Source organism: Lipotes vexillifer, unplaced genomic scaffold (assembly GCF_000442215.2).
Source record: "Lipotes vexillifer unplaced genomic scaffold, Lipotes_vexillifer_v1.1 scaffold454, whole genome shotgun sequence".
NCBI lineage: Eukaryota > Metazoa > Chordata > Mammalia > Artiodactyla > Lipotidae > Lipotes > Lipotes vexillifer.
Window position 1 is genome coordinate 1,311,330 of NW_006779481.1, and position 23,592 is coordinate 1,334,921.

General features: G+C 41.3%; 1 protein-coding gene across 3 annotated transcripts in view; it reads left to right on the forward strand.

The window, feature by feature from the left end:
- The window catches only part of NOSTRIN (nitric oxide synthase trafficking), a 64,635-nt gene that overhangs the window by 6,326 nt on the left and 34,717 nt on the right, over positions 1 to 23,592 (forward strand). For 2 of the 3 annotated variants that reach the window (XM_007452612.1, XM_007452611.1), the window contains exons 2-3: positions 3,501 to 3,586; positions 22,474 to 22,557. In XM_007452612.1, the coding sequence (XP_007452674.1) occupies positions 3,501 to 3,586; positions 22,474 to 22,557 (170 nt within the window). The remainder of the gene's footprint in view (positions 1 to 3,500; positions 3,587 to 22,473; positions 22,558 to 23,592) is intronic. The other variant, XM_007452613.1, reaches the window with a different exon arrangement.

Here is a 23,592-nt window from a genome sequence, read left to right on the forward strand (position 1 = left end):
TTTTTTTTTTTTTTTTCTTGCGGTACGCGGGCCTCTCACTGCCGTGGCCTCTCCCGTTGCCGAGCACAGTCTCCGGACGCGCGGGCTCAGCGGCCATGGCTCACGGGCCCAGCTGCTCCGCGGCATGTGGGATCGATCCTCCCGGACCGGGGCACGAACCCGTGTCCCCTGCATCGGCAGGCGGACTCTCAACCACTGCGCCACCAGGGAAGCCCGTCTTGGAGAGTTTTGATGGCTTGATAAGTTTGGGAAACGCAGTAGCCCCTGCAGCCCCAGGACAGGGAAAAATTCTCAACTGGTTCTGTTCATTTCCACTCTGGTTAGGGGCAAGTTTTCCCCTACCTGCCCTCATCCTCATACATGGTATCTGAGGCACCCTATTCTTTCCCCAGGACTATTGGATGCAAATCGCTTCTTCCGGTGATGGTGGGCTGATGGGGGTCCATGTCCTAAGACAGCTCATCTCAGAGTCCCTTCCCTCCCCTCCTAGTTTTCCTGATGGGAGTTTCTTCTCTGTGCTGCTCGGAAGGCATCCTTCCATCCAACTCTCTGCTCTGTCTTCTCCCAGCCCCAGCCTTACAGTGTTTGAGAACAGAAAAATTCACTTTGCAAGCATGCATCCAAATCTTTCTCTCCTGCACATGGCCCCCTGATGTTTTTGTTGGGTCTTTATTTCTGTTTTGGTGTAATCTGGAGAGAGAAACAGGTAAGAGACTATTTTAAAAGATAGCTTAATAGTGTGTAATACTGTGAGATATTTCTAAGTAAATAAGAATGCTACAGGACCTATAAAGAAAACCATAAAATTTTATTGAACATGAAATAAGATTTGAACAAATGAAAAGACTTACTATGCCTGTGAGTGGGAAGTCTAAATACCATAAAAAAGTTAATTTCCTCAAATTGAGATATGTAGATGTAATGCAATTCCACTTAGGATCTCAACAGGGATTTTTAAAATTGTAATTAGACAAATGTTGATATGGAAGAACAAATGTGCAAAAATAGTCAAAGAAATTATTAAAAGGAAAAACTGTTATTTAAAAAAAGCAGAAGCAAAGTGTCAATATCTCTGTAACTTAGGTAGTGAGAATATAATGTGTATCATAATTATTGTTTGTATCATTCTTATTTATAAAACATAAAAATGTTTCATAATTTAAAATAAAAAGTTAAAAGACTGTGTATGAGTTAGAGCTATGTTTACCTGCATATTTAGAAAACCCAAAATAAAAGTGGCTTTTAAAAAAGCCTACTGTTATATTTCTCTCGTACATAAAATAAGTCCAAAAGTAGAGAGTTGGGGGCTTCTGCAGTGGCCCCCAGGGCATCAGGGACCCAGGCTCTTTCTCGCTTTCTGATCTAAGATCTCAGCATGTGGCATCCATCCTCAAGATCACCTTACGGCATCAGCTGTCATTTTAAGTCCAGGTTTCAGGAAAAAGGAGGAAGGAATTTTCACTAAAACCCAACACAAAACTTTCACCCATACCTCTTTGGGAAGCATTTAGTCACATGGCTACTACAGCTAAGGGTGAGAGGGGCTGAGAAATGACTTTATTCCAAGGGCACGTGCCTGCTCAACACGTCTCTATTTTCTTCTCATGATACCTACGTATGTTTTATTGGATGTTATTTGGTGTTATGGGAAGAAAATGAAAGCCTTAAGGGTGAAAGTGTTTAGGTAACAAAGGAATAAACAAAAAAGCTAAACAATTTAAAAATGCTTACCAAACTCTTGCATTGTACTTGTAAGGGGAGGAAGGAGGCCTGAAAGTATCACGTCATTCATAGATGACAACTTATGTTTGTGGAAATAAAAATGAGAAAGCTTGGTTGTCCAATAGTGATTTTACTCTCATGGCTTAGAGGAGAATCATTTCTTCATGACAGAGGCTACACTTGGATTGCACTACAGGTATGTTTTGCTTGCTTGGCAAAGAGAGTTGAAAATTTTGTGAATTGTTTGCTGCAAAATTTTAAAAGTTATGTTTCAGATACCGATCCTCATTTCAGCTTTTTTGCACAAAAAAAGCTGGTCCATGGTCCAGAGTTGTTGTGGCAGCTGTCTGTCCAGTTCACTGTCCCCACCCTGCGCCTCCCTCATCCAGGTGCCTATAGGCACCGAATTTTTGCAAACCTTGCTTTAGGAGTTAACAATGTCCTTCTAAAGAGCTTTGCCCTCTCACAGTTGTTTTTGTGTCCCAGGCAGTTTCAGTGAAGCTGTTTGCTCCTATTTTGTGTCTACCAAATCCTGCCATGGCTTTCTGTGTTAAATTCAGAGGAAAGTTAAACTACTGCATAAAGAGAAAAAGATTTGGTATCTATAGGATTATGTTTCTACATCTTAAGTATTGGTTGGTTCCACCCCTGAAGGCAGGGACCTGGCTTAGGTCATTTCTTTAGGTCTTTCTACCTCTGTGCCCCATGTCCTCTTTGCTACTCTGCTAGCTGCTTACTCCAGGTGCTATAGCTGAAAGGTTGTCTCAGCTCTGAGGATTCATATAATGGGAACATGCCTGCCCTATAGTAGGTGCTCAGGAAGTGTGAGTTTCCCTCCCTTTCCCCTTCTCAACAAGTGACCAGCAGCATGCCCGAGACATTTGAGGGCTGGAAGAGGCTGGCTCACTGTATGAACAAAGAGCCACCACACGGCACTCAGTCTACACAGAAGTTGCGTCCTCTTGTGTACAATCTTATTTTGAAAAATGTGTTGGGCTATCGCACCTCCCAGATGGAAACGCTGAGACAGTGTGTTTGAGACTTGATCACCACACTCATCCACTCTGTGTCAGGGAAGCAGCAGAATCAATTGACACTTGCCCTCTCAATCTGGGCACTTAAAATCTATTGTCATCAATGTCTAGCCTTACCAATACAATTTTCAGAATAACATTGTGGAGTTCGAAGTCACATGACAAAATCTTTTGACTGATTTTTGTGTCTACAGGCTAAATTCATATATAGATAAATTTATTAGGTTTGGTTCAACCAAAATGTTCAACTCATTATTATAACATTCTTATTACTAGAGTTAAATGAGACATAGAGGGGCCTAGGAGAAATTTTATTACCAAATTATTCACTTACGTTTTCTATCTCAGCCAAGAAGTACTCACTTTAATGGTTCAGGGTTTGTCATGAGGTCCAGGGATAGTATTTTGGAATTTGCGGGGAACATACAGTGCATTTCAGAATGTACTTTTAGCCTTCCTGGGAATAATAGGGGTGACAGGAATCCAAATGCACCCCACTGTTGAATTGTTTGCATTTGGCCTAGGAAGAGACAGGTAGACCAGCTTTATTTTTGAAAAGTTCTCCAGGATCTTTCACATCGACGCAGAAGAGACTTCATCTTTATTTTAAGAACTCACCCAAAAGGTGTGCATTCTGTAGCTGCGTGATCATTTACAACGACAGTCATCATTACAGCACCGTTCTGAATTTATAGGAGTTCAGTCTTTGGAAGTGCTCATAAACCTCCTGTGCATCTTTTTCAGTATAATAAAGTATACAAGAACCTAAAGGAGTTTTCTCAAAATGGAGAAGATTTCTGCAAGCAGATCACATCCATTCTTCAGCAAAGGTACAAAATGCGTGTTTGCACAAAGCATTCTTCCTCTTTAGTTGCAGCAAGCGATATAAGTGGAGGAGTGATTACAGCTGTCCTACTTTCCAGAACACAGCGTTATATTTTGGTACTTGAGAAATTGCTTTGAAGAGTGATTCTCTGTTATTGCACATTTATCATCGGGGCACCATAAAAATCAGGAAACAACAGGAAGTAATTCTGCTTGGGAAGGCTCAGCCAGGTCCCTTCTGATCACTGCCCTCTCCTGGGGCCCACCATTGTACCGATGTATACTACCATTAGTGCGCTCCTCACACAGATGGCCATTATTCGTTTACATTTCTGTCTCCCTAGCGAGGGTAGTGGCTGTGTCTTACTCATCTTTGTATGCTGAGCTCTTAGAGTCTGGCCTTTTGACTTCTTCAGTAAGTGTCTGTTGAATGAATGCGTGGATGAATGAAAAGTCACCTTTTTCAGTATCATCTTCTCTCTCTTTTTTTGTTATTTGCTTTTTTTTTTTAACATCATTATTGGAGTATAATTGCTTTACAATGGTGTGTTAGTTTCTGCTGTATAACAAAGCGAATCAGCTATAGATATACATATATCCCCGACACTATCATCTTCTCCTAATACTAGATACGATCACGTGTAAAGCTGTTCACTGTGGTGAAATGAACACACTGAACTCAGTTAAGAAAGTTACAAAAATTCCTGCTTAAAATTAGAGTCCAGGAGGACTGAATGGGGCCATCAAGGGTGCTTAGGCCATTTCCTTATGTCCAGACAGCTCTGTAACAAACAACTCCAAAGAGACCTTCAAAAAAGATTGTTTATTCTTTCAAGGGAACCCATTTCAAATTTAAAATATTGTGTGTGTACCATAAGAACAAAGATGCCTGAGTTGATTGCATCCTGTATTAGTAGGTCAAGAGCAAGGGAGAACATTAGCTTTATCAGGACTGATGAATGAGGTCAAGGAAAGATACAGGAGAGTTCAAATGTGCTTTTTTTTTTTTTTTTTGTGGTACGTGGGCCTCCCACTGCTGTGGCCTCGCCTGTTGCGGAGCACAGGCTCCGGACGTGCAGGCTCAGTGGCCATGTCTCACGGGCCCAGCCACCCCGTGGCATGTGGGATCCTCCCGGACCGGGGCACGAACCCGTGTCGCCTGCATAAGCAGGCGGACTCTCAACCACTGTGCCACCAGGGAAGCCCTTTTTTTTTTTTTTTTTTTTATTTTTTGATTTTTTTTTTTTGTTTTTGAATTTTATTTTTTTATACAGCAGGTTCTTATTAGTCCCCAAATGTGCTTTTATAAAGAAAACAACGAGGCTTGTCAAATGGAGTCAAAAAGAAAAAAATTTTTAGTAAGTTTTTTCTATCTTAATAGCCAAATTGCTTTAATTCTATGGAAAGAAGAGGGAGGACCAATCTGGGAGGGAATTTTTTCTGTAAGAAAATATTTTTACCCATCTAAAAGGAAATTATTTAAAATAAAACCAGTTAACTATTATACAAGTTCAACCTATTACCTAAATTAGAAAGCATCTCCCTCCTGCAGATCAAGAAGAATCTGTACACAGAGTAGCCATACAAGTGACCTGGGTGGGTTGCAGTCAGCTGGGCCTTGATTATTTGGTGTCTCCAGGTTCAAAACTAATGCCTGGTAGAGAGCTGTGAAGATGGAAGGCAGGTGATAAATAATGCCTGGTAAAGAGACTCAACAAATGACTGAATAAATTTGGGGCAATTACCTCTCCAAAATGGCCCTATTGTTTTTCCCTTGTCTAGGTAACTCTGTATCTCCGCCTTGCCACAGACATACCTACTTTATATACAATTAGAACCTTCATTTCCTACCTGTGTCTCTCTTGAAGTTGTTTCCTCAGGTTACCATCTGCCCTGGACCTACTCACATGCAAAACTCTCCATCCACACATTTGCCAGAATGGCAAACAAGCTCCAATGAAGGAGAAACACTTGGGTAGCTAAAGATATCTCCCTTTATGGTTCTACCTCCTCATAGAGCAGAATTTAGAATTTGAAAATCTAAAGCATACTACTGGTTAGCAAAATTACATGCACATCTCTGGGATAAAAACTAAATAGCATAAATACAAAAAGGGGATCTAAAGATTTACTTAGACCAAAAAAATTATGCTGGCTATTAGGTTGTTTATACAATAGATGCTTTCCTGAACAATGTATAAAGCTAACCTTTTACAATTAAATCATTTCCCCTTAACCAAGATGCCTTGTGTGCGTTGCTTTGCGTTTATCCCTGATAAATGTGCATTTGGCAAATATCTCCTCACAGCTGAGCTTGAAGCCCTCCTCCCTTTGCTCAGCTGTTTGATCGTGTAGTTAACCTGAAGGATGTCATCCACACTAAAAGGGTTAGGTGTTTCGGGAGAACTGTTTTCTGATGGACACAAACTCCCTACTAACCTATGAATATGTGGCACGCTGTGATTTTTTCCAGCTGTATTCCTACGTGTCAGCTGGCCTTTGCTGAGGCCACCTCCCTTGCCGGGACTGGGTCATTTCTTTCCCATGAGGACTGATTCTGATGTCACTACCTCTTCCTATGAAGTGTTTGAGCTCTGAGAACATAATTACCATATCAAAAGGAAGAATGGCCACAACATAGCTGGTATTACACTTGCCTTCACTGTCCCTATTCTGCGAAATCAGCAATTAGCTCCCCAGATATACAAAAGATAAAAAGCTGTTTCCCACCAGTTATCTGGACATGAGCACTGGGCTTATTTTCCTCTTTAATAGATGGGCTTATTACATATGAATCAATGATACTTTTCCCTTGTATTAGAAAAATGCCTAGAAAGCTAGTACTCTTGAAAAGAAACTATCATATTACTTAGACAATAGACAACTAATGGGAAACTCCATCATACAAGTAAAAGAGTACTCTTGGAATATATATATATAGCAGGCATTTCCACTGAGGTTCATGACAGAAAATCATGAAGGCAAATCCAGTGGCCAACATAATGAAAGATTTAGTGAGGGGGCATATGGGGCTTAAGGACACCTGCCACATAAAATGCATTCAGGGGCTTCCCTGGTGGCTCAGTGGTTGAGAGTCCGCCTGCCGATGCAGGGGACCCGGGTTCATGCCCCGGTCCGGGAGGATCCCACATGCCGCGGAGCCGCTGGGCCCGTGGGCCATGGCTGCTGAGCCTGCGCGTCCGGAGCCTGTGCTCCGCAACGGGAGAGGCCACAACAGTGAGAGGCCCGCGTACCGAAAAAAAAAAAAAAAAATGCATTCAGTAAATCCTTGTAGATTGAATGAATAAATAAATGAAAGATAGTCAAGGGTTTATTTTCTTATTATTACATCCACATTATTAGAACTGGGTCTTTACTATTGTTGTATATTAACAATTCCAGACACGTTGCTTAAGAATCCACTGGAATGTGGTTCTTCTAACACTTCTGTATTAGCTTGTGGCTACAAGGGACTGCATCCCAATTAAGCTTCGAGGCCAGATAATGGTTTATTTCCAATCTCAGCTGCCTTCTTGCATTTGTTCTAATTGGTGGTGATAGAAAAGTGTTGGTATTGAAACACCATTTTGCCTGGAAATTCTGTAATTCATGGTATTGCTTAACTTCTTTTATCCAATTAGTTTCTCCAGTTTCTTTTTTTATAGTAGTAACTCAGATTTAGCCAGAAACACAGCAGCTCCTAAGATGCCTAATGCCAAAGTCATCAAGTTCATTTCAACACAATCACAGATCAGATTCAAAAAGACAAAGGCACATTTCCAGAAATGATTTAAGTGTCTGGTTCCCTGCACCCTCACAGCTAAGGTTTAAACAGACTTTGATGGGGAAAGTCAATTTTTTCTCTCTAAGGAAACTTAAGGTCAGGTTTTCAAATGGCAAGTACCACAACTCCGGACATAAATTATTTTTTAATTAAAAAATAGAAGAAAAGAAAAGAAAAAAACAAAGAAGGAAGTGTAGTTGGTCATTATTCCATCTACAATTCATTGAGATGCTGTCAACGAAAGATAAATGATTAAAATGAAATCTTTGATAAATTCTTACCTTTTCTAGTCTACCCATAGCCTGAGTGATCTTAATTCCCATAACTTCAGCTCTTTTTTTGCATATTGATGACTGCCATATATACATTACTAGGCAGTATGTCTTATCCATACTTCAAACCAACAGTCTATTGGACATTTCCAGCTGGATGTTCCATGAAACCACAAAGGCAGCCTATCCAAAACAGAGTTGATCGGCTTTTCCCAAAAGCTGGTACTCCTTCTGGATTTTTAACCATGATTACTGGTACCTCTGCCCACCCAATCAAGCCCAGTACCTCAGAGCCACCCATGACCCCTTCTTCTGTCTCAACTCATGACCAAGTCTGTATATTTCTCTCTTCCAAACACCTCTTATTCCTATAGATTTCATTTCATTTCATGGCCTCTGCCATTGTTCTGACAGAACTCTCAACCTGTCCTCCCGCCTGGGGTACTACCTTGCAGCTGTGCAGTTTGTACACTGCACAAAATCACCTGGCTGATGGGCAGAGTGAAGGCAGACATCTAATCCACTCGCAACCCTTGAGTCTGGTACATGGATTCAGAGCTGTGTCCCTTCAGAGGATCTCCTTTTTCTAGTCCAAGAATGTTGCCTCAACTAGGGAGCATCTAATACATCTTCTGTGGCTCTGTGGCCAGGACCCTGTTTAAGACCCTTCAAAGACTCCCATGACCTTTAGTATAAAATTCAGCCTTTGTAGTATTTCATAAAAGGAACTTTGAGATCTAGTCCCTGCCTTCCTATCCAGCTTGTCTCTCTCTCCATCTCTGCATGACCCCACATCTCTCCATCTTACCTACAGTCACTGCTTACAGAACCACTCGCAATCACCCCCCATGGCTCCCTGCCATCCCTCCCACCCGCCTCCATGTGTCCCGGCATTTGTACCTGCTGCATCCACTGCCCTGTAGACACTTCTTCATCTGCATTGCCAGCCTCTACTCAATGCATTCTTCAAGATTCAGTCATCCCACCCTGGTGGGCCTTCAAGTCAAGATTCCAGTCCCCAGTGTCGAAAGAGTGCTCCTCAGAGATGTACAGAACCAGTGCTTACCTCTTCTATCGCTCTACTGCCTACACTGTTACTTTCTGTTGACTTGTCTGTTTCCTCCACTCCTTGAGGGTCTTTGTATCCCACGTGACTGGCAGAGAGCAGGCATTCAATAGACGTTCACTGAGGGAATGAATGCATTTGTGTATGAGTGACTCTGAGCCTTCAGGCACTCATAACTTTTAAGAAGTTTAAGTTAGGCTCTTTTCAAGGAGCAATAGATGAGTGTGTCAAAGAAATTTACTTACATCGTGTATAGAATGTTATTTTGAACAAAAGCTAGAAAAGAATAATAAAATCACAGGAGAGACCATTTATCCAGCACCATCTATAGACCAAGCACTGCGTTAGATGTGTCTGATCCTTGGTCTCTTTTACTTAAATTCTCAGAACCCAATGCAGTGTGCGGATACTCTCATCCACCCCTGATTTACAGATAGGGGTATTGAGAAGGTGAGACATTTTGACTTCTACCCAGCTCTACCCAGGCTTGTTGTAAGGGAATCTTCCGAGTGGGCAGGAACTTTGGGGCACTGCTGTGGGAGTCCCAACACACTCGGGGTCCTGGCCCATCTCGCTTCACAGAGGGTTTTCTATGGGAAGGGATACCAGTGGTCATCAAGCTCAGTGGCTTTCAAACCTGGTAGCACAGGGGTCTGTGGGGAGTTCTCAAGGGCCACTTCAGGGGGTAGGAGGAAATTAAATGGGCAGGGCTCAGAGCCCTTGTCACTCCTGTTCCCACTTATTCAGAACATAGTATCTATATGATATGGTGGGATGCTGTATAAAATTTTGTTTTCCAGCTAAAAAGTTTAAAAACCTGCTCTCCTTGTCCATTTTACCTGACTTCCCCCATGACAACACTCCTTCCCACCCCACATAAACTCACTCAGTTCAGGAATTAACAGACACAGAGGATCTGAAATGATACACCTACCTTAGCTGTGCCTTCCCTGGGCCAGAAGTGAGCAGTGACTCAGTGGAACTCCCAGACTGGCCCAAGACAGGGCGACCTCCAGGTCTCATCCTCCCATTTCTCCTTTTTTATACTGCCGTCAGGAGCTAGAATGAAGGCAATGAGTAATGACGAAGTGGGCGTCGTGGGCTAGCCAGAGAACCTAACCGCTCAAGAAACAGAGCTGCTGTGTAAAAATGTCTTCCAGATTGTTAATAACTAACTTTTAAATGCAGGCTATTTGTATGAGCTTGTGACTCTTTCAAAAGGCAAACTGATAAAACTTGGGTGGAAAATGTCAGCATATCAGGCCCCAAGAAGCTGTTGCTGATAGAAAGTAGAAGGGCAGAGACGGGGGTGTGAAACTGTAAAGATTTTCAGATTACTAAAATTTCTTCTTAATTCGTAGTAAAGGGAGGGCTCAGTCACCTGCTGTTTTCAAGCTTGAGAGAGACTTAGTTCAATTTTAATTAATTCCTCATAGACACAGGGGCCAGCTACAGTGTTCGTTTTCTATCACTTTTTATCATCTTAATTTTCTTAGAACACGGTACTCTAAAATTTATGACCTGGTCACTTATAGCCTTACAGTTTAATTTGTGGTCTGTCTAAAATATTGAATCTGATATTTTCTATCTCTCCTTTCTTTCAAAAATATAAATATAATTTATTTTCAAATCTAAGACAAATGTTAGTCTTTGACTTATTGGTCGGTCTTCATTATTACTAATGAAAATTTATTGACCTGCCTCCACATGCTGGGAGGAAATTAGAATATAAATGGATTAAATGTCAGTGCATGCCATTTCCCTGATTAGGGATCTTTAAGACTCACCGGAATATTCTGAGATTGAGTTACCCATCCAAAGAAATATATATCATCAATTTCACATGTGCCAAGACAATTGCTTGGAGAGAGAATCTCAACTCCTATTAGATGTAGTAGCTGTAGGGCTAGAACATTAAGCTCAATGTTCTTATAAACTCTTTTCTGATTATTTTAATGAGGGGAAAAAATTCCATGTCTCAGTGTGAGATTAGCTCTGCTTTTCTTCACTTCTTTTGCATGTGGTACTTTTTAGGCCAGAAACCAAGGTAAAACAGCTCCCTTAGAAGAAACCAGTGTGCTTGGAGGTGCAAATTGCCACCTCTGCCTTGGGAAAAGGTGTCTCTTTTGAACTCTGTCCTTTCACTTATGTTTAGCAGGAATTCTGAAAGCTATATATTCTGCTTCATTAGACCCTAAGCATGGATGAGCCACATGGCAGTGTTTATTCCAACTTACAAAAGTGACAGCTCTCTCCATGCTTGCCAGTTGGAACGTGGCTTCTTAGAGTGATTTCCTCTGGGGATGAATTTACCCATTAACCTGTGCTAAGATAAAGGCCATTCAGGGTCAGAGGCCAGAGAGTTTTTCAGTTGTAGGCAAACTCACCAGAAAAGAAGCCTAGTGACGGGTTCCATTCCTCACGTATCCAAACTCATCCTCCCGACTTTTTCATTTCATTTCTTTCTGATGTGTGGGGTAATCTGCTGAGGATTCTGAAATGGTCATTAGGGTTGAAAATGCAAGAGGAAATGATTGCAGCCTGTTTTGCTTGGTTGATTCTAAAGCTGGTTTTAAATATGAAATATATAATATATATAATATTTGTCTATTAGGGTCACCGATATAGTATTGAAGGCAGAGATGAAGGGTACAATCATGCTGCTCAGAGAGGCCGTGTCTGGTGACAGAGGGCTACCTTGGTGACGTTTGATATCAGAGCCCCCTCTTCCCCACTTTTCTAGACCCTCAACACGTCCAGGAACTGCAAAGATGCTCTTGGAAGAGGCCTCGGGAAGCTCGTTCTGTCTACACAGAGGCTGCTGTGGATCCCGTTTCTAGCTGCTAAGCCGCCAGAGTTGTGGTGATTCAGAACACCGCAATTAAAGGCAAAGGGAGAGGCGGTGTCAATTTTAAAAAGCACTTGCCTTTGACTCCCCCGCAATTCTCCTGCTCCAGCTGCTTCCCCACTGTTTCAGAGGCAGGAGAGTGGAGTGCTGGGCAGGCAGGTTCTTGAGCCAGACAAGGGTTTGAATCCCAGAGGTCACTTCTCCATGAATGACCTCAGGCAAGTTACTGACTAAACTCTGTGCCTTGGTGTTCCCCTCCATGAAATGGGTAGAAAGTGTGCCTTCCTGTTGGGAGGTATTGCAGGTTAAATGAGGAAATGTACTTAAAACACTCAGAATGGTGCCTGGCACGTTGTATACAATAAATGTTGGATGTCACTAGTTTGTGTGTAGACAGAACACACAAGGTCAAGCGTCAGAAACATGTCACAAAGGAGATGGCAGCACATTTGTTGGGAGAGAGAGCACAGTTTGGACACGAACTTCATGGGCAGGATTACAAGAATTTTTAAGCTGTATACCAACCTGTAAACCTACACATCCTCTTACTGCTCTGAAACAAGAAATGCTGTGTGGTAATTGCCTCTCTTATTTTTTTGTTTTTTTTTTCTTCTTTATTTACATCTTTATTGGAGTATAATTGCTTTACAATGGTGTGTTAGTTTCTGCTTTATAACAAAGTGAATCAGTTATACATATACATATGTTCCCATATCTCTTCCCTCTTGCGTCTCCCTCCCTCCCACCCTCCTATCCCACCCCTCCAGGCGGTCACAAAGCACCGAGCTGATCTGCCTGTGCTATGTGGCTGCTTACCACTAGCTTTCTACCTTACGTTTGGTGTATATATGTCCATGCCTCTCTCTCACTTTGTCACAGCTTACCCTTCCCCCTCCCCATATCCTCAAGTCCATTCTCTAGTAGGTCTCTGTCTTTATTCCTGTCTTACCCCTAGGTTCTTCATGACATTTTTTCCCTTAAATTCCATATATATGTGTTAGCATACGGTATTTGTCTTTCTCTTTCTGACTTACTTCACTCTGTATGACAGACTCTAGGTCTATCCACCTCATTACAAATAGCTCAATTTCGTTTCTTTTTATGGCTGAGAAATATTCCATTGTATATGTGTGCCACATCTTCTTTATCCATTCATCTGATGATGGACACTTAGGTTGCTTCCATCTCCGGGCTATGGTAAATGCAATGAACATTTTGGTACATGACTCTTTTTGAATTATGGTTTTCTCAGGGTATATCCCAGTAGTGTGATTTCTGGGTCATATGGTAGTTCTATTTGTAGTTTTTTAAGGAACCTCCATACTGTTCTCCATAGTGGCTGTACCAATTCACATTCCCACCAGCAGTGCAAGAGTGTTCCCCTTTCTCCACACCCTCTCCAGCATTTATTGTTTCTAGATTTTTTGATGATGGCCATTCTGACTGGTGTGAGATGATATCTCATTGTAGTTTTGATTTGCATTTCTCTAATGATTAATGATGTTGAGCATTCTTTCATGTGTTTGTTGGCAGTCTGTATATCTTCTTTGGAGAAATGTCTATTTAGGTCTTCTGCCCATTTTTGGATTGGGTTGTTTGTTTTTTTGTTATTGAGCTGCATGAGCTGCCTGTAAATTTTAGAGATTAATCCTTTGTCAGTTGATTCATTTGCAAATATTTTCTCCCATTCTGAGGGTTGTCTTTTGGTCTTGTTTATGGTTTCCTTTGCTGTGCAAAAGCTTTGAAGTTTCATTAGGTCCCATTTGTTTATTTTTGTTTTTATCTCCATTACTCTAGGAGATGGGTCAAGAAGGATCTTGCTGGGAAGCCCATGTATATCTTCTTTAGAGAAATGTCTATTTACGTCTTCTGCCCATTTTTGGATTGAGTTGTTTTTTTGTTATTGAGCTGCATGAGCTGCTTATAAATTTTGGAGATTAATCCTTTGTCAGTTGCTTCATTTGCAAATATTTTCGCCCATTCTGAGGGTTGTCTTTTCATCTTGTTTATGGTTTCCTTTGCTCTGCAAAAGGTTTTAAGTTTCATTAGGTCCCATTTGTTTATTTTTGTTTTTATTTCCATTTCTCTAGGAGGTGGGTCAAAAAGGATCTTGCTGTGATTTATGTCATAGAGTGTTCTGCCTATGTTTTCCTCTAAGAGTTTGATAGTGTCTGGCCTTACATTTAGGGCTTTAATCCATTTTGAGCTTATTTTTGTGTATGGTGTTAGGGAGTGATCTAATCTCATACTTTTACATGTACCTGTCCAGTTTTCCCAGCACCACTTATTGAAGAGGCTGTCCTTTCTCCACTGTACATTTTTGCCTCCTTTATCAAAGATAAGGTGACCATATGTGCGTGGGTTTATCTCTGGGCTTTCTATCCTGTTCCATTGATCTATAGTTCTGTTTTTGTGCCAGTACCATACTGTCTTGATTACTGTAGCTTTGTATTATAGTCTGAAGTCAGGGAGCCTGATTCCTCCAGCTCCGTTTTTCGTTCTCAAGATGACTTTGGCTATTCGGGGTCTTTTGTGTTTCCATACAAATTGTGAACTTTTTTATTCTTGTTCTGTGAAAAATGCCAGTGGTAGTTTGATAGGTACTGCATTGAATCTGTAGATTGCTTTGGGTAGAGTCATTTTCACAATGTTGATTCTTCCAATCCAAGAACATGGTATATCTCTCCATCTATTTGTATCATCTTTAATTTCTTTCATCAGTGTCTTATCATTTTCTGCAAACATGTTTTTTGTCTCCTTAGGTAGGTTTATTCCTAGATATTTTATTTTTTTGTTGCAATGGTAAATGGGTGGGAGTGTTTTCTTGATTTCACTTTCAGATTTTTCATCATTAGTATATAGGAATGCCAGAGATTTCTGTGCATTAATTTTGTATCCTGCTACTTTACCAAATTCATTGATTAGCTCTAGTAGTTTTCTGGTAGCATCTTTAGGATTCTCTATGTATAGTATCATGTCATCTGCAAACAGTGACAGCTTTACTTCTTCTTTTCCGATTTGGATTCCTTTTATTTCCTTTTCTTCTCTGATTGCTGTGGCTAAAACTTCCAAAACTATGTTGAATAAGAGTGGTGAGAGTGGGCAACCTTGTCTTGTTCCTGACCTTAGTGGAAATGCTTTCAGTTTTTCGCCATTGAGGATGATGTTGGCTGTGGGCTTGTCATATACGGCCTTTATTATATTGAGGAAAGTTCCCTCTACACCTACTTTCTGCAGGGTTTTTATCATAAATGGGTGTTGAATTTTGTCAAAAGCTTTCTCTGCATCTATTGAGATGATCATATGGTTTTTCTCCTTCAATTTGTTAATATGGTTAATCACATTGATAGATTTGCGTATATTGAAGAATCCTTGCATTCCTGGAATAAACCCCACTTGATCATGGTGTATGATCCTTTTAATGTGCTGTTGGATTCTGTTTGCTAGTATTTTGTTGAGGATTTTTGCATCTATGTTCATCAGTGATATTGGCCTGTAGTTTTCTTTCTTTGTGACATCCTTGCCTGGTTTTGGTACCAAGGTGATGGTGGCCTCGCAGAATGAGTTTGGGAGTGTTCCTCCCTCTGCTATATTTTGGAAGAGTTTGAGAAGGATAGGTGTTAGCTCTTCTCTAAATGTTTGATAGAATTCGCCTGTGAAGCCATCTGGTCCTGGGCTTTTGTTTGTTGGAAATTTTTTTTTTTTTTGCAGTACGAGGGCCTCTCCCTGTTGTGGCCACTCCCGTTGTGGAGCAACAGGCTCCAGACGCGCAGCCTCAGCTGCCATGGCTCACGGGCCCAGCTGCTCCGCGGCATGTGGGATCCTCCTGGTCCGGGGCACAAACCCGCGTCCCCTGCATCTGCAGGTGGACTCTCAACCACTGCACCACCAGGAAAGCCCTGTTGGAAGATTTTTAATCACAGTTTCAATTTCAGTGCTTGTGACTGGTCTGTTAATATTTTCTATTTCTTCCTGATTCAGTCATGGCAGGTTGTGCATTTTTAAGAATTTGTCCATTTCTTCCAGGCTGTCCATTTTATTGGCATAGAGTTGCTTGTAGTAATCTCTCATGATCTTTTGTATTTCTGCAGTCTCAGTTGTTACTTCTCCTTTTTCATTTCTAATTCTATTGAGACTTCTTCCTTTTTTTCTTGATGAGTGTGGCTAATGGTTTATCAATTTTGTTTATCTTCTCAAAGAACCAGCTTTTAGTTTTACTGATCTTTGCTATTGTTTCCTTCATTTATTTTTCATTTATTTCTGATCTGATTTTTATTATTTCTTTCCTTCTGCTAACTTTGGGGTGTTTTTGTTCTTCTTTCTCTAATTGCTTTAGGTGAAAGGTTAGGTTGTTTATTCGAGATGTTTCCTGTTTCTTAAGGTAGGATTGTATTGCTATAAACTTCCCTCTTAGAACTGCTTTTGCTGCATCCCATAGGTTTTGGGTCGTCGTGTCTCCATTGTCATTTGTTTCTAGGTAGTTTTAAATTTCTTCTTTGATTTCTTCAGTGATCACTTCATTATTAAGTAGTGTATTGTTTAGCCTCCATGTGTTTGTATTTTTTACAGATCTTTTCCTGTAATTGATATCTAGTCTCATAGTGTTGTGGTCGGAAAAGATACTTGATACAATTTCAACTTTCTTAAATTTACCAAGGCTTGATTTGTGACCCAAGATATGATCTATCCTGGAGAATGTTCCATGAGCATTTGAGAGAAATGTGTATTCTGTTGTTTTTGGATGGAATGTCCAATAAATATCAATGAAGTCCTTCTTGTTTAATGTATCATTTAAAGCTTGTGTCCTTATTTATTTTCATTTTGGATGATCTGTCCATCGGTGAAAGTGGGGTGTTAAAGTCTCCTACTATGAATGTGTTACTGTCAATTTCCCCTTTTATGGCTGTTAGTATTTGCCTTATGTATTGAGGTGCTCCTATGTTGGGTGCATAAATATTTACAATTGTTATATCTTCTTCTTGGATCGATCCCTTGATCATTATGTAGTGTCCTTCCTTTGTCTCTTCTAATAGTCTTTATTTTAGAGTCTATTTTGTCTGATATGAGAATTGCTACTCCAGCCTTCTTTTCATTTCCATTTGCATGGAATATCTTTTTCCATCCCCTTACTTTCAGTCTGTATGTGTCTCTAGGTCTGAAGTGGGTCTCTTCTAGACAGCATATATATGGGTCTTGTTTTTGTAACCATTCAGCCAATATGTTTCTTTTGGTGGGAGCATTTATTCCATTTACATGTAAGGTAATTATCGATATGTATGTTCCTACTCCCATTTTCTTAATTGTTTTGGGTTCGTTATTGTAGGTCTTTTCCTTCTCTTGTGTTTCTTGCCTAGAGAAGTTCCTTTAGCATTTGTTGTAAAGCTGGTTTGGCGGTGCTGAACTCTCTCAGCTTTTGCTTTTCTGTAAAGGTTTTAATTTCTCCATCAAATCTGAATGAGATCCTTGCTCGGTAGTGTAATCTTGGTTTAGGCTTTTCTCCTTCATCGCTTTAAATATGTCCTGCCACTCCCTTCTGGCTTGCAGAGTTTCTGCTGAAAGATCAGCAGTTAACCTTATGGGGATTCCCTTGTGTTTTATTTGTTGTTTTTCCCTTGCTGCTTTTAATATTTGTTATTCGTATTTAATTTTTGACAGTTTGATTAATATGTGTCTTGGCGTATTTATCCTTGGATTTATCCTGTATGAGACTCTCTGTGCTTCCTGAACTTGATTAACTATTTCCTTTCCCATATTAGGGAAGTTTTCAACTATAATCTCTTCAAATATTTTCTCAGCCCCTTTCTTTTTCTCTTCTTCTTCTGGGACCTCTATAATTCGAATGTTGGTGCATTTAATGTTGTCCCAGAGGTCTCTGAGACTGTCCTCAGTTCTTTTCATTCTTTTTTCTTTATTCTGCTCTGCAGTAGTTATTTCCACTATTTTATCTTCCAGGTCACTTATCCGTTCTTCTGCCTCATTTATTCTGCTATTGATCCCATCTAGAGTATTTTTCATTTCATTTATTGTGTTGTTCATCATTGTCTGTTTCATCTTTATTTCTTCTAGGTCCTTGTTAACTGCTTCTTGCATTTTGTCCATTCTATTTCCAAGATTTTGGATCATCTTTACTATCATTATTCTGAACTCTTTTTCAGGTAGACTGCCTATTTCCTCTTCATTTGTTAGGTCTGGTGCCTTTTTATCTTGCTCCTTCATCTGCTGTGTGTTTTTCTGTCTTCTCATTTTGCTTATCTTACTGTGATTGGGTTCACCTTTTTGCAGGCTGCAAGTTCGTAGCTCCCGTTGTTTTTGAAAAAAAAAAAAACGGACAGATAGAACCCTAGGACAAATGTTGGAAGCAGAGCTATACAGACAAAATCTCACACAGAAGCATACACATACACACTCACAAAAAGAGGAAAAGGGGAAAAAAATCATAAATCTTGCTCTCAATGTCCACCTCCTCAATTTGGGGTGATTCTTTGTCTATTCAGGTATTCCACATATGCAGGGTACATCAAGTTGATTGTGGAGCTTTAATCCGCTGCTTCTGAGGCTGCTGGGAGAGATTTCCCTTTCTCTTCTTTGTTCGCACAGCTCCCGGGTTTCAGCTTTGGATTTGGCCCCACCTCTGCGTGTAGGTCGCCTGAGGGCGTCTGTTCTTCGCTCAGACAGGACGGGGTTAAAGGAGCAGCTGCTTCGAGGGCTCTGGCTCACTCAGGCAGCGGGGAGGGAGGGGCACGGATGTGGGGCGAGGCTGCGGCGGCAGAGGCCGGTGTGACGTTGCACCGGCGTGACGTTGCGCCGGCGTGACGTTGCACCAGCCTGAGGCGCACCGTGCGTTCTCCCGGGGAAGTTGTCCCTGGATCCCGGGACCCTGGCAGTGGCGGGCTGCACAGGCTCCCAGGAGGGGAGGTGTGGAGAGTGACCTGTGCTCGCACACTGGCTTCTTGGTGGCGGCGGCAGCAGCCTTAGCGTCTCATGGCCGTCCCTGGGGTCCGCGCTTTTAGCCGCGGCTCGCGCCCGTCTCCGGAGCTCCTTTAAGCAGCGCTCTTAATCCCCTCTCCTCGCGCACCAGGAAGCAAAGAGGGAAGAAAAAGTCTCTTGCCTGTTCGGCAGGTCCACACTTTTCCCGGACTCCCTCCCGGCTAGCCGTGGCGCACTAACCCCCTGCAGGCTGTGTTCACGATGCCAACCGCAGTCCTTTCCCTGCGATCCGACCTCTGAAGCCCGAGCCTCAGCTCCCAGCCCCGACCGCCCCGGCAGGTGAGCAGACAAGCCTCTTAGGCTGGTGAGTGCTGGTCGGCACCGATCCTCTGTGCAGGAATCTCCCCGCTTTGCCCTCCGCACCCCTGTGGCTGCGCTGTCCTCCGCGGCCCCGAAGCTTCCCCCTCCGCCACCCGCAGTCTCCGCCCGCGAAGGCGCTTCTAGTGTGTGGAGACCTTTCCTCCTTCACAGCTCCCTCCCACTGGTGCAGGTCCCGTCCCTATCCTTTTTTCTCTGTTTATTCTTTTTTCTTTTGCCCTAGCCCAGGTACGTGGGGGAGTTTCTTGCCTTTTGGGAGGTCTGAGGTCTTCTGCCAGCGTTCAGTAGGTGTTCTGTAGGAGTTGTTCCACGTGTAGATGTATTTCTGGTGTATCTGTGGGGAGGAAGGTGATCTCTGCCATTACTCTTCCGCCATCTTCCCCTCTTCTCGTAATTGCCTCTCTTTAGGCTGGTTTTCTGCTGTACTTAAGAGAAAGCCAGCAGAAATACAGGGGTTCAAGAATAAAGCCAGGTTCAAAACAAGAGCCCATCAATTCAAAGAGAGCAGGACCCTCTCCATTTCTTGACACCAAAGCCCAACTTTTTTCTAGAATCAGATTAAGTTAACGATGTAAGGGAATGCCACACTTCCCTCTCATCGTTGTCCTTTTTTATTTCTGCTTAGCCTCTGAGCCATTTTGTAGGACCTGCAAGAACAGGGTAAAAGTGAAACTGAATTCTGAGGAAGAGGCTGTGCCTGACAGCATTCCCTTTCCTGTGGGAAGCCATTCAGGATTGTTCTGGAGCTGATGGATGAGAAAAATGTGCATTCTTTCCCCCACTTCTCCCCATCTCTGTGTATTTCTGAATGTTTAGAGATCCTTTTGGATACATACTCATAATAACATTAGAAAAATTAATATTTATTGAGAAATTTTTGGTGCCCAGCACCAGCTGAGCACGACAAATGCATCATCATATTTAATGTTCTATGTGCTGCTTCCAAGCAAGAATGGAATGCTGGAAAGGAAAGTCCTAAGGAACCCTCTGGTTAAAGACGGATTAGGAGAGGGTTTAATGAGTCTAGCTATTGCAAGTGCTAGAAAGCCACGTATGCTGACATCAGAGCTGAGCACACCTCAAACTTGTGGGACTGAATTTAAATACTTCAGCAGTTTAAAGTTTTCAAAAGTGGTGAAATGAGAACAGATTTGTAGTGGAGACTGGTTAAAAATTCTAACCAAGACCTGATGGGAAGTCCATTCATTCATTCATTCATTCAAGAAATACATGCTGAGCACCAATAACATGGCAGGCACTGTTCTAGGCCTCGGGATATAGCAATGAGCAACACAAAATCTTTACCCTTATGGAGCTTACACTCTAGGGGTATTCACAGAAGCACAGTAAAAAATTATGTGATGTAAGATAGTGATAAATGCTAGGGCATAAATAAAGCTGTAGGGAGATAGTGACAAGAATGCTCTTTTCGATAGGGTAGCCTCTGAGGTGGTGATGTTTGAATAAGACTTGTTGGGGTTGACATGAAGAAGAATGCCATGGGGTTATGTAGCAGAAGGAATACACGGCAGAGGCCACAGCAAGTGCAAAGGCCCTAAAGCAGGATGACATTTGGCCACTAAGCAAGAGTACCGTGAACAAGGGGATGACTAGTAGGAGGGGAAATCAGAGAGGGAGCCAGGGCTCAGGTTGTGCAAATCAATAAAAATCATTTCAGTCTTTGAGGCCCTGTTGGGTTTGGGTGATTACCACATTTTTAAAATTAATTTTTTTTAATTAAAAATTTTTAATTTTTTAAAAATTAAATTATTAATTTAATTAAAATTTTTAAATTTAATTTTTTAATTAAAAATTTTTTAATTTAATTTTTAATTATCGTAAACCCCCTTGAGGTAAGTCTGATTAGTTCATTTTAATGTTGCCCAAAGCCACCCTACTGAGCCATAGCATTCTCTTGGGATTCTAGAGCATCCAAGTTCGTTGAGGGTGGCAGTCTCTCCCAGCTTGCTGCTGACCAGGACTTTCTCTCTCCATCAATCACCACATATTCCTAGAGCAGAGAAATCTTTTTTAAAACACTATGAGATATTTCTTTACCATCTTCATTGTTTAAAAATATTTGCCCTAACCTTTTCTTATACTTGGCCAAGGCCTGATGCCAAATGGGTATTTTCTGCACCTAGGCCTTAACATGCATCCTACAGTGGTTTTCTTTCTTTTAAAAGGTGCTAAAAATAACTTGGAGCACAGCTGTACTAAAGAGGAAAAATGAAGAGAATCTTAGCGATAGGTCCATAGCCTGTGATCTCTGGGTTCCATTCATAAAAGAGGTCTTTCCTTTTTTGGTCTATAACACTGAGCCTAATCTGTGTAAAAACATCCAAGGATTAAGTTAATTACTGGAGAGTCCTGGGATTGTTCCCCAAATGAAATGGAGTCACAAATAATTCTAATGATGTTTTATAATAAAAGTAGAATTAAAAGACTGAAAATATGCAACAAAAATTCTCTGGTCCATATAAAGATGAAAAAAGTAGCGTAAATTGAACTTAATATCCTACACTTTTATTATTTTCATTGAAAAGTGAAATGAATAAAAATGTGTCTTCATTTTAGCTATAGATGGGCTTAAATTAAGACATGGAAAAATCAGCTTAAGCTAAGAGTGACTCAATCCATCCAAAGAACCAAGTTTTCTTTGGGAGGATATGCCCAGATTCCCTACTGAGTCTTGTCCTGCATGGAAAGTAATGGGAATTCATTTTCTAAATCTCGTGCTGGCCCATTAGAAAGTTACTGTTTTGTTAATTCCATCATAATGTATTATTGTATTGCCAGCTATTATAATCTAGAGCTAGTCTGATGGTGCTTGTGTCTCAGGATAAGTAGGAAAGTAGCTGGATTAGTTTGCTAGGACTGCCATAACAAGGTACTACAGACTGGGTTACTTAACTTTCACAGTCTCTTACTGTAGCTTAAACTACAAAAACATATTGTCTCACATTCCTGGAGGCTGGAAGTCTGAGTTCGATGTGTTTGGTCAGGTTGGTTCCTTCCGAGAGCTGTGAGGGAGAATCTATTCCGTGTCTCTCTCCTAGTTTCTGGTGGTCTGCTGACGATTAACCTTCGGCATCCCTTAACTTATAATACATTATCCCAATCTCTGCCCCTTCATCTTCACACAGCATTCTGTGTGTGTGTGTGTGTGTGTGTGTGTGTGTGTGTGTGTGAGTGTGACTGTGCCCAAATTTCTCCCTTTCATAAGGACACATCCATACTGAGTTCTAGCCAATCCTAGTGACTGCATCTGAACTTGATTATTTGCAAAGACCCTATTTCCAAATAAGGCCACATTCACAGACAGCAGGGTTAGGACTTAAGCACCTTTGTGGGGGAATATAGTTCAACCCATAACACTAGTGTACAAGAAGGTTAAATGAAAACTTCTCTCCTTTTGTAGGATTCTCTTGGATATCCTTAAAGATTACACCGAGGACGGGAGAATCCTTATAGTAGACAAATCATCTCTTTATTCATTGCATTATCAGCCTGAGTCCTCCTTCATATATTTGTGTGTCTCTGTGTGTGTGTGGGGGGTGGGTTTGCTTGATTTCCAGCCATTGTATCCTATCTAACAATTATCCCTTTGCTAACAGGGCAAATTTGGAGATCAGTTATGCCAAAGGACTTCAGAAACTGGCAACCAAACTCAGCAAAACATTACAGAGCACAAAGAAAAAGTAAGTATATGGAAGAGATAAGGCAAAATCACTCTTAAAAGTAATAAAAAGCGACATATGTTCAATTTCAGCTTCCTCATATAAATGTGGTAAGTCCAGAGCATCAAGCATGGCTTCCAGTTCTTGGGCTCTTACTGTGTGCCAGATACTGTGTTAGATGCTTTCATAGATACTCTACATTTAATCCTCACAACAATCTCTGAGAAGTCTTTTTATGATCCCTATTTACACACAAGGACGTGAGGCTTGGAGAGTTTAAGAACCTTGCCTCGTCACACAGATAATGAATTTCAGAGCTGGGTTCATCCTGTGTCTTTGTGACTCCTAAGCTCATATTCATAAAAGGCCTTGGTGAGGATATTAACTTGGGAAGCAGTGTTGTTACGTCGGAAGCTCTTGAAATTAGGAAATGTGAATCCTGCTTTATCTCAAATTTATGACCTTCAGCAAGCAACCTGGCCTCCCTTGATTTCCTTCTCTGTTATGTGGAGTAACAAGATGTGCTCCATTGTATATATGTGTGTGTGTGTGTGTGTGTGTGTGTGTGTGTGTGTGTGTATTGGGGGGCGCATATTAAACGAGGTAATATATGTAAAGATATTGGCACATCAGATGCTGAAAAAATGTTGGTTCACATTGTTTTCAATTCAGTTGAGAATGAAGTCAATTCTCTTCGGGGTGAGAAAAAAGGTATTAGTATTCTAAAAATGGTCCATTAGTGATAATTTCTTACAAAGATTTTTGACTAATTCTTGCAGATGCCACCCAATGGCAGTGCCATTGCAAAGACCCCTTCTGATGGTAAAAGAAAGAGGGAAAGAAAAAAGGAAGGCTTCTGGAGCCCACATTCCTACTCCCTAGGCATCATCCATAACAGCAAATAATGGCTTTGAAATTGCTCTGACTTTGAGCTTGATTTTTAGGATGGTATTTTAGAAGCCTGCAAAGGAACCAGTAGAGCACAGTGGCTGAGTATAAATAGACTTTATTTAGACTACTCATGTTTAAATTCTGGCTCTACCTCTTACCAAGTAG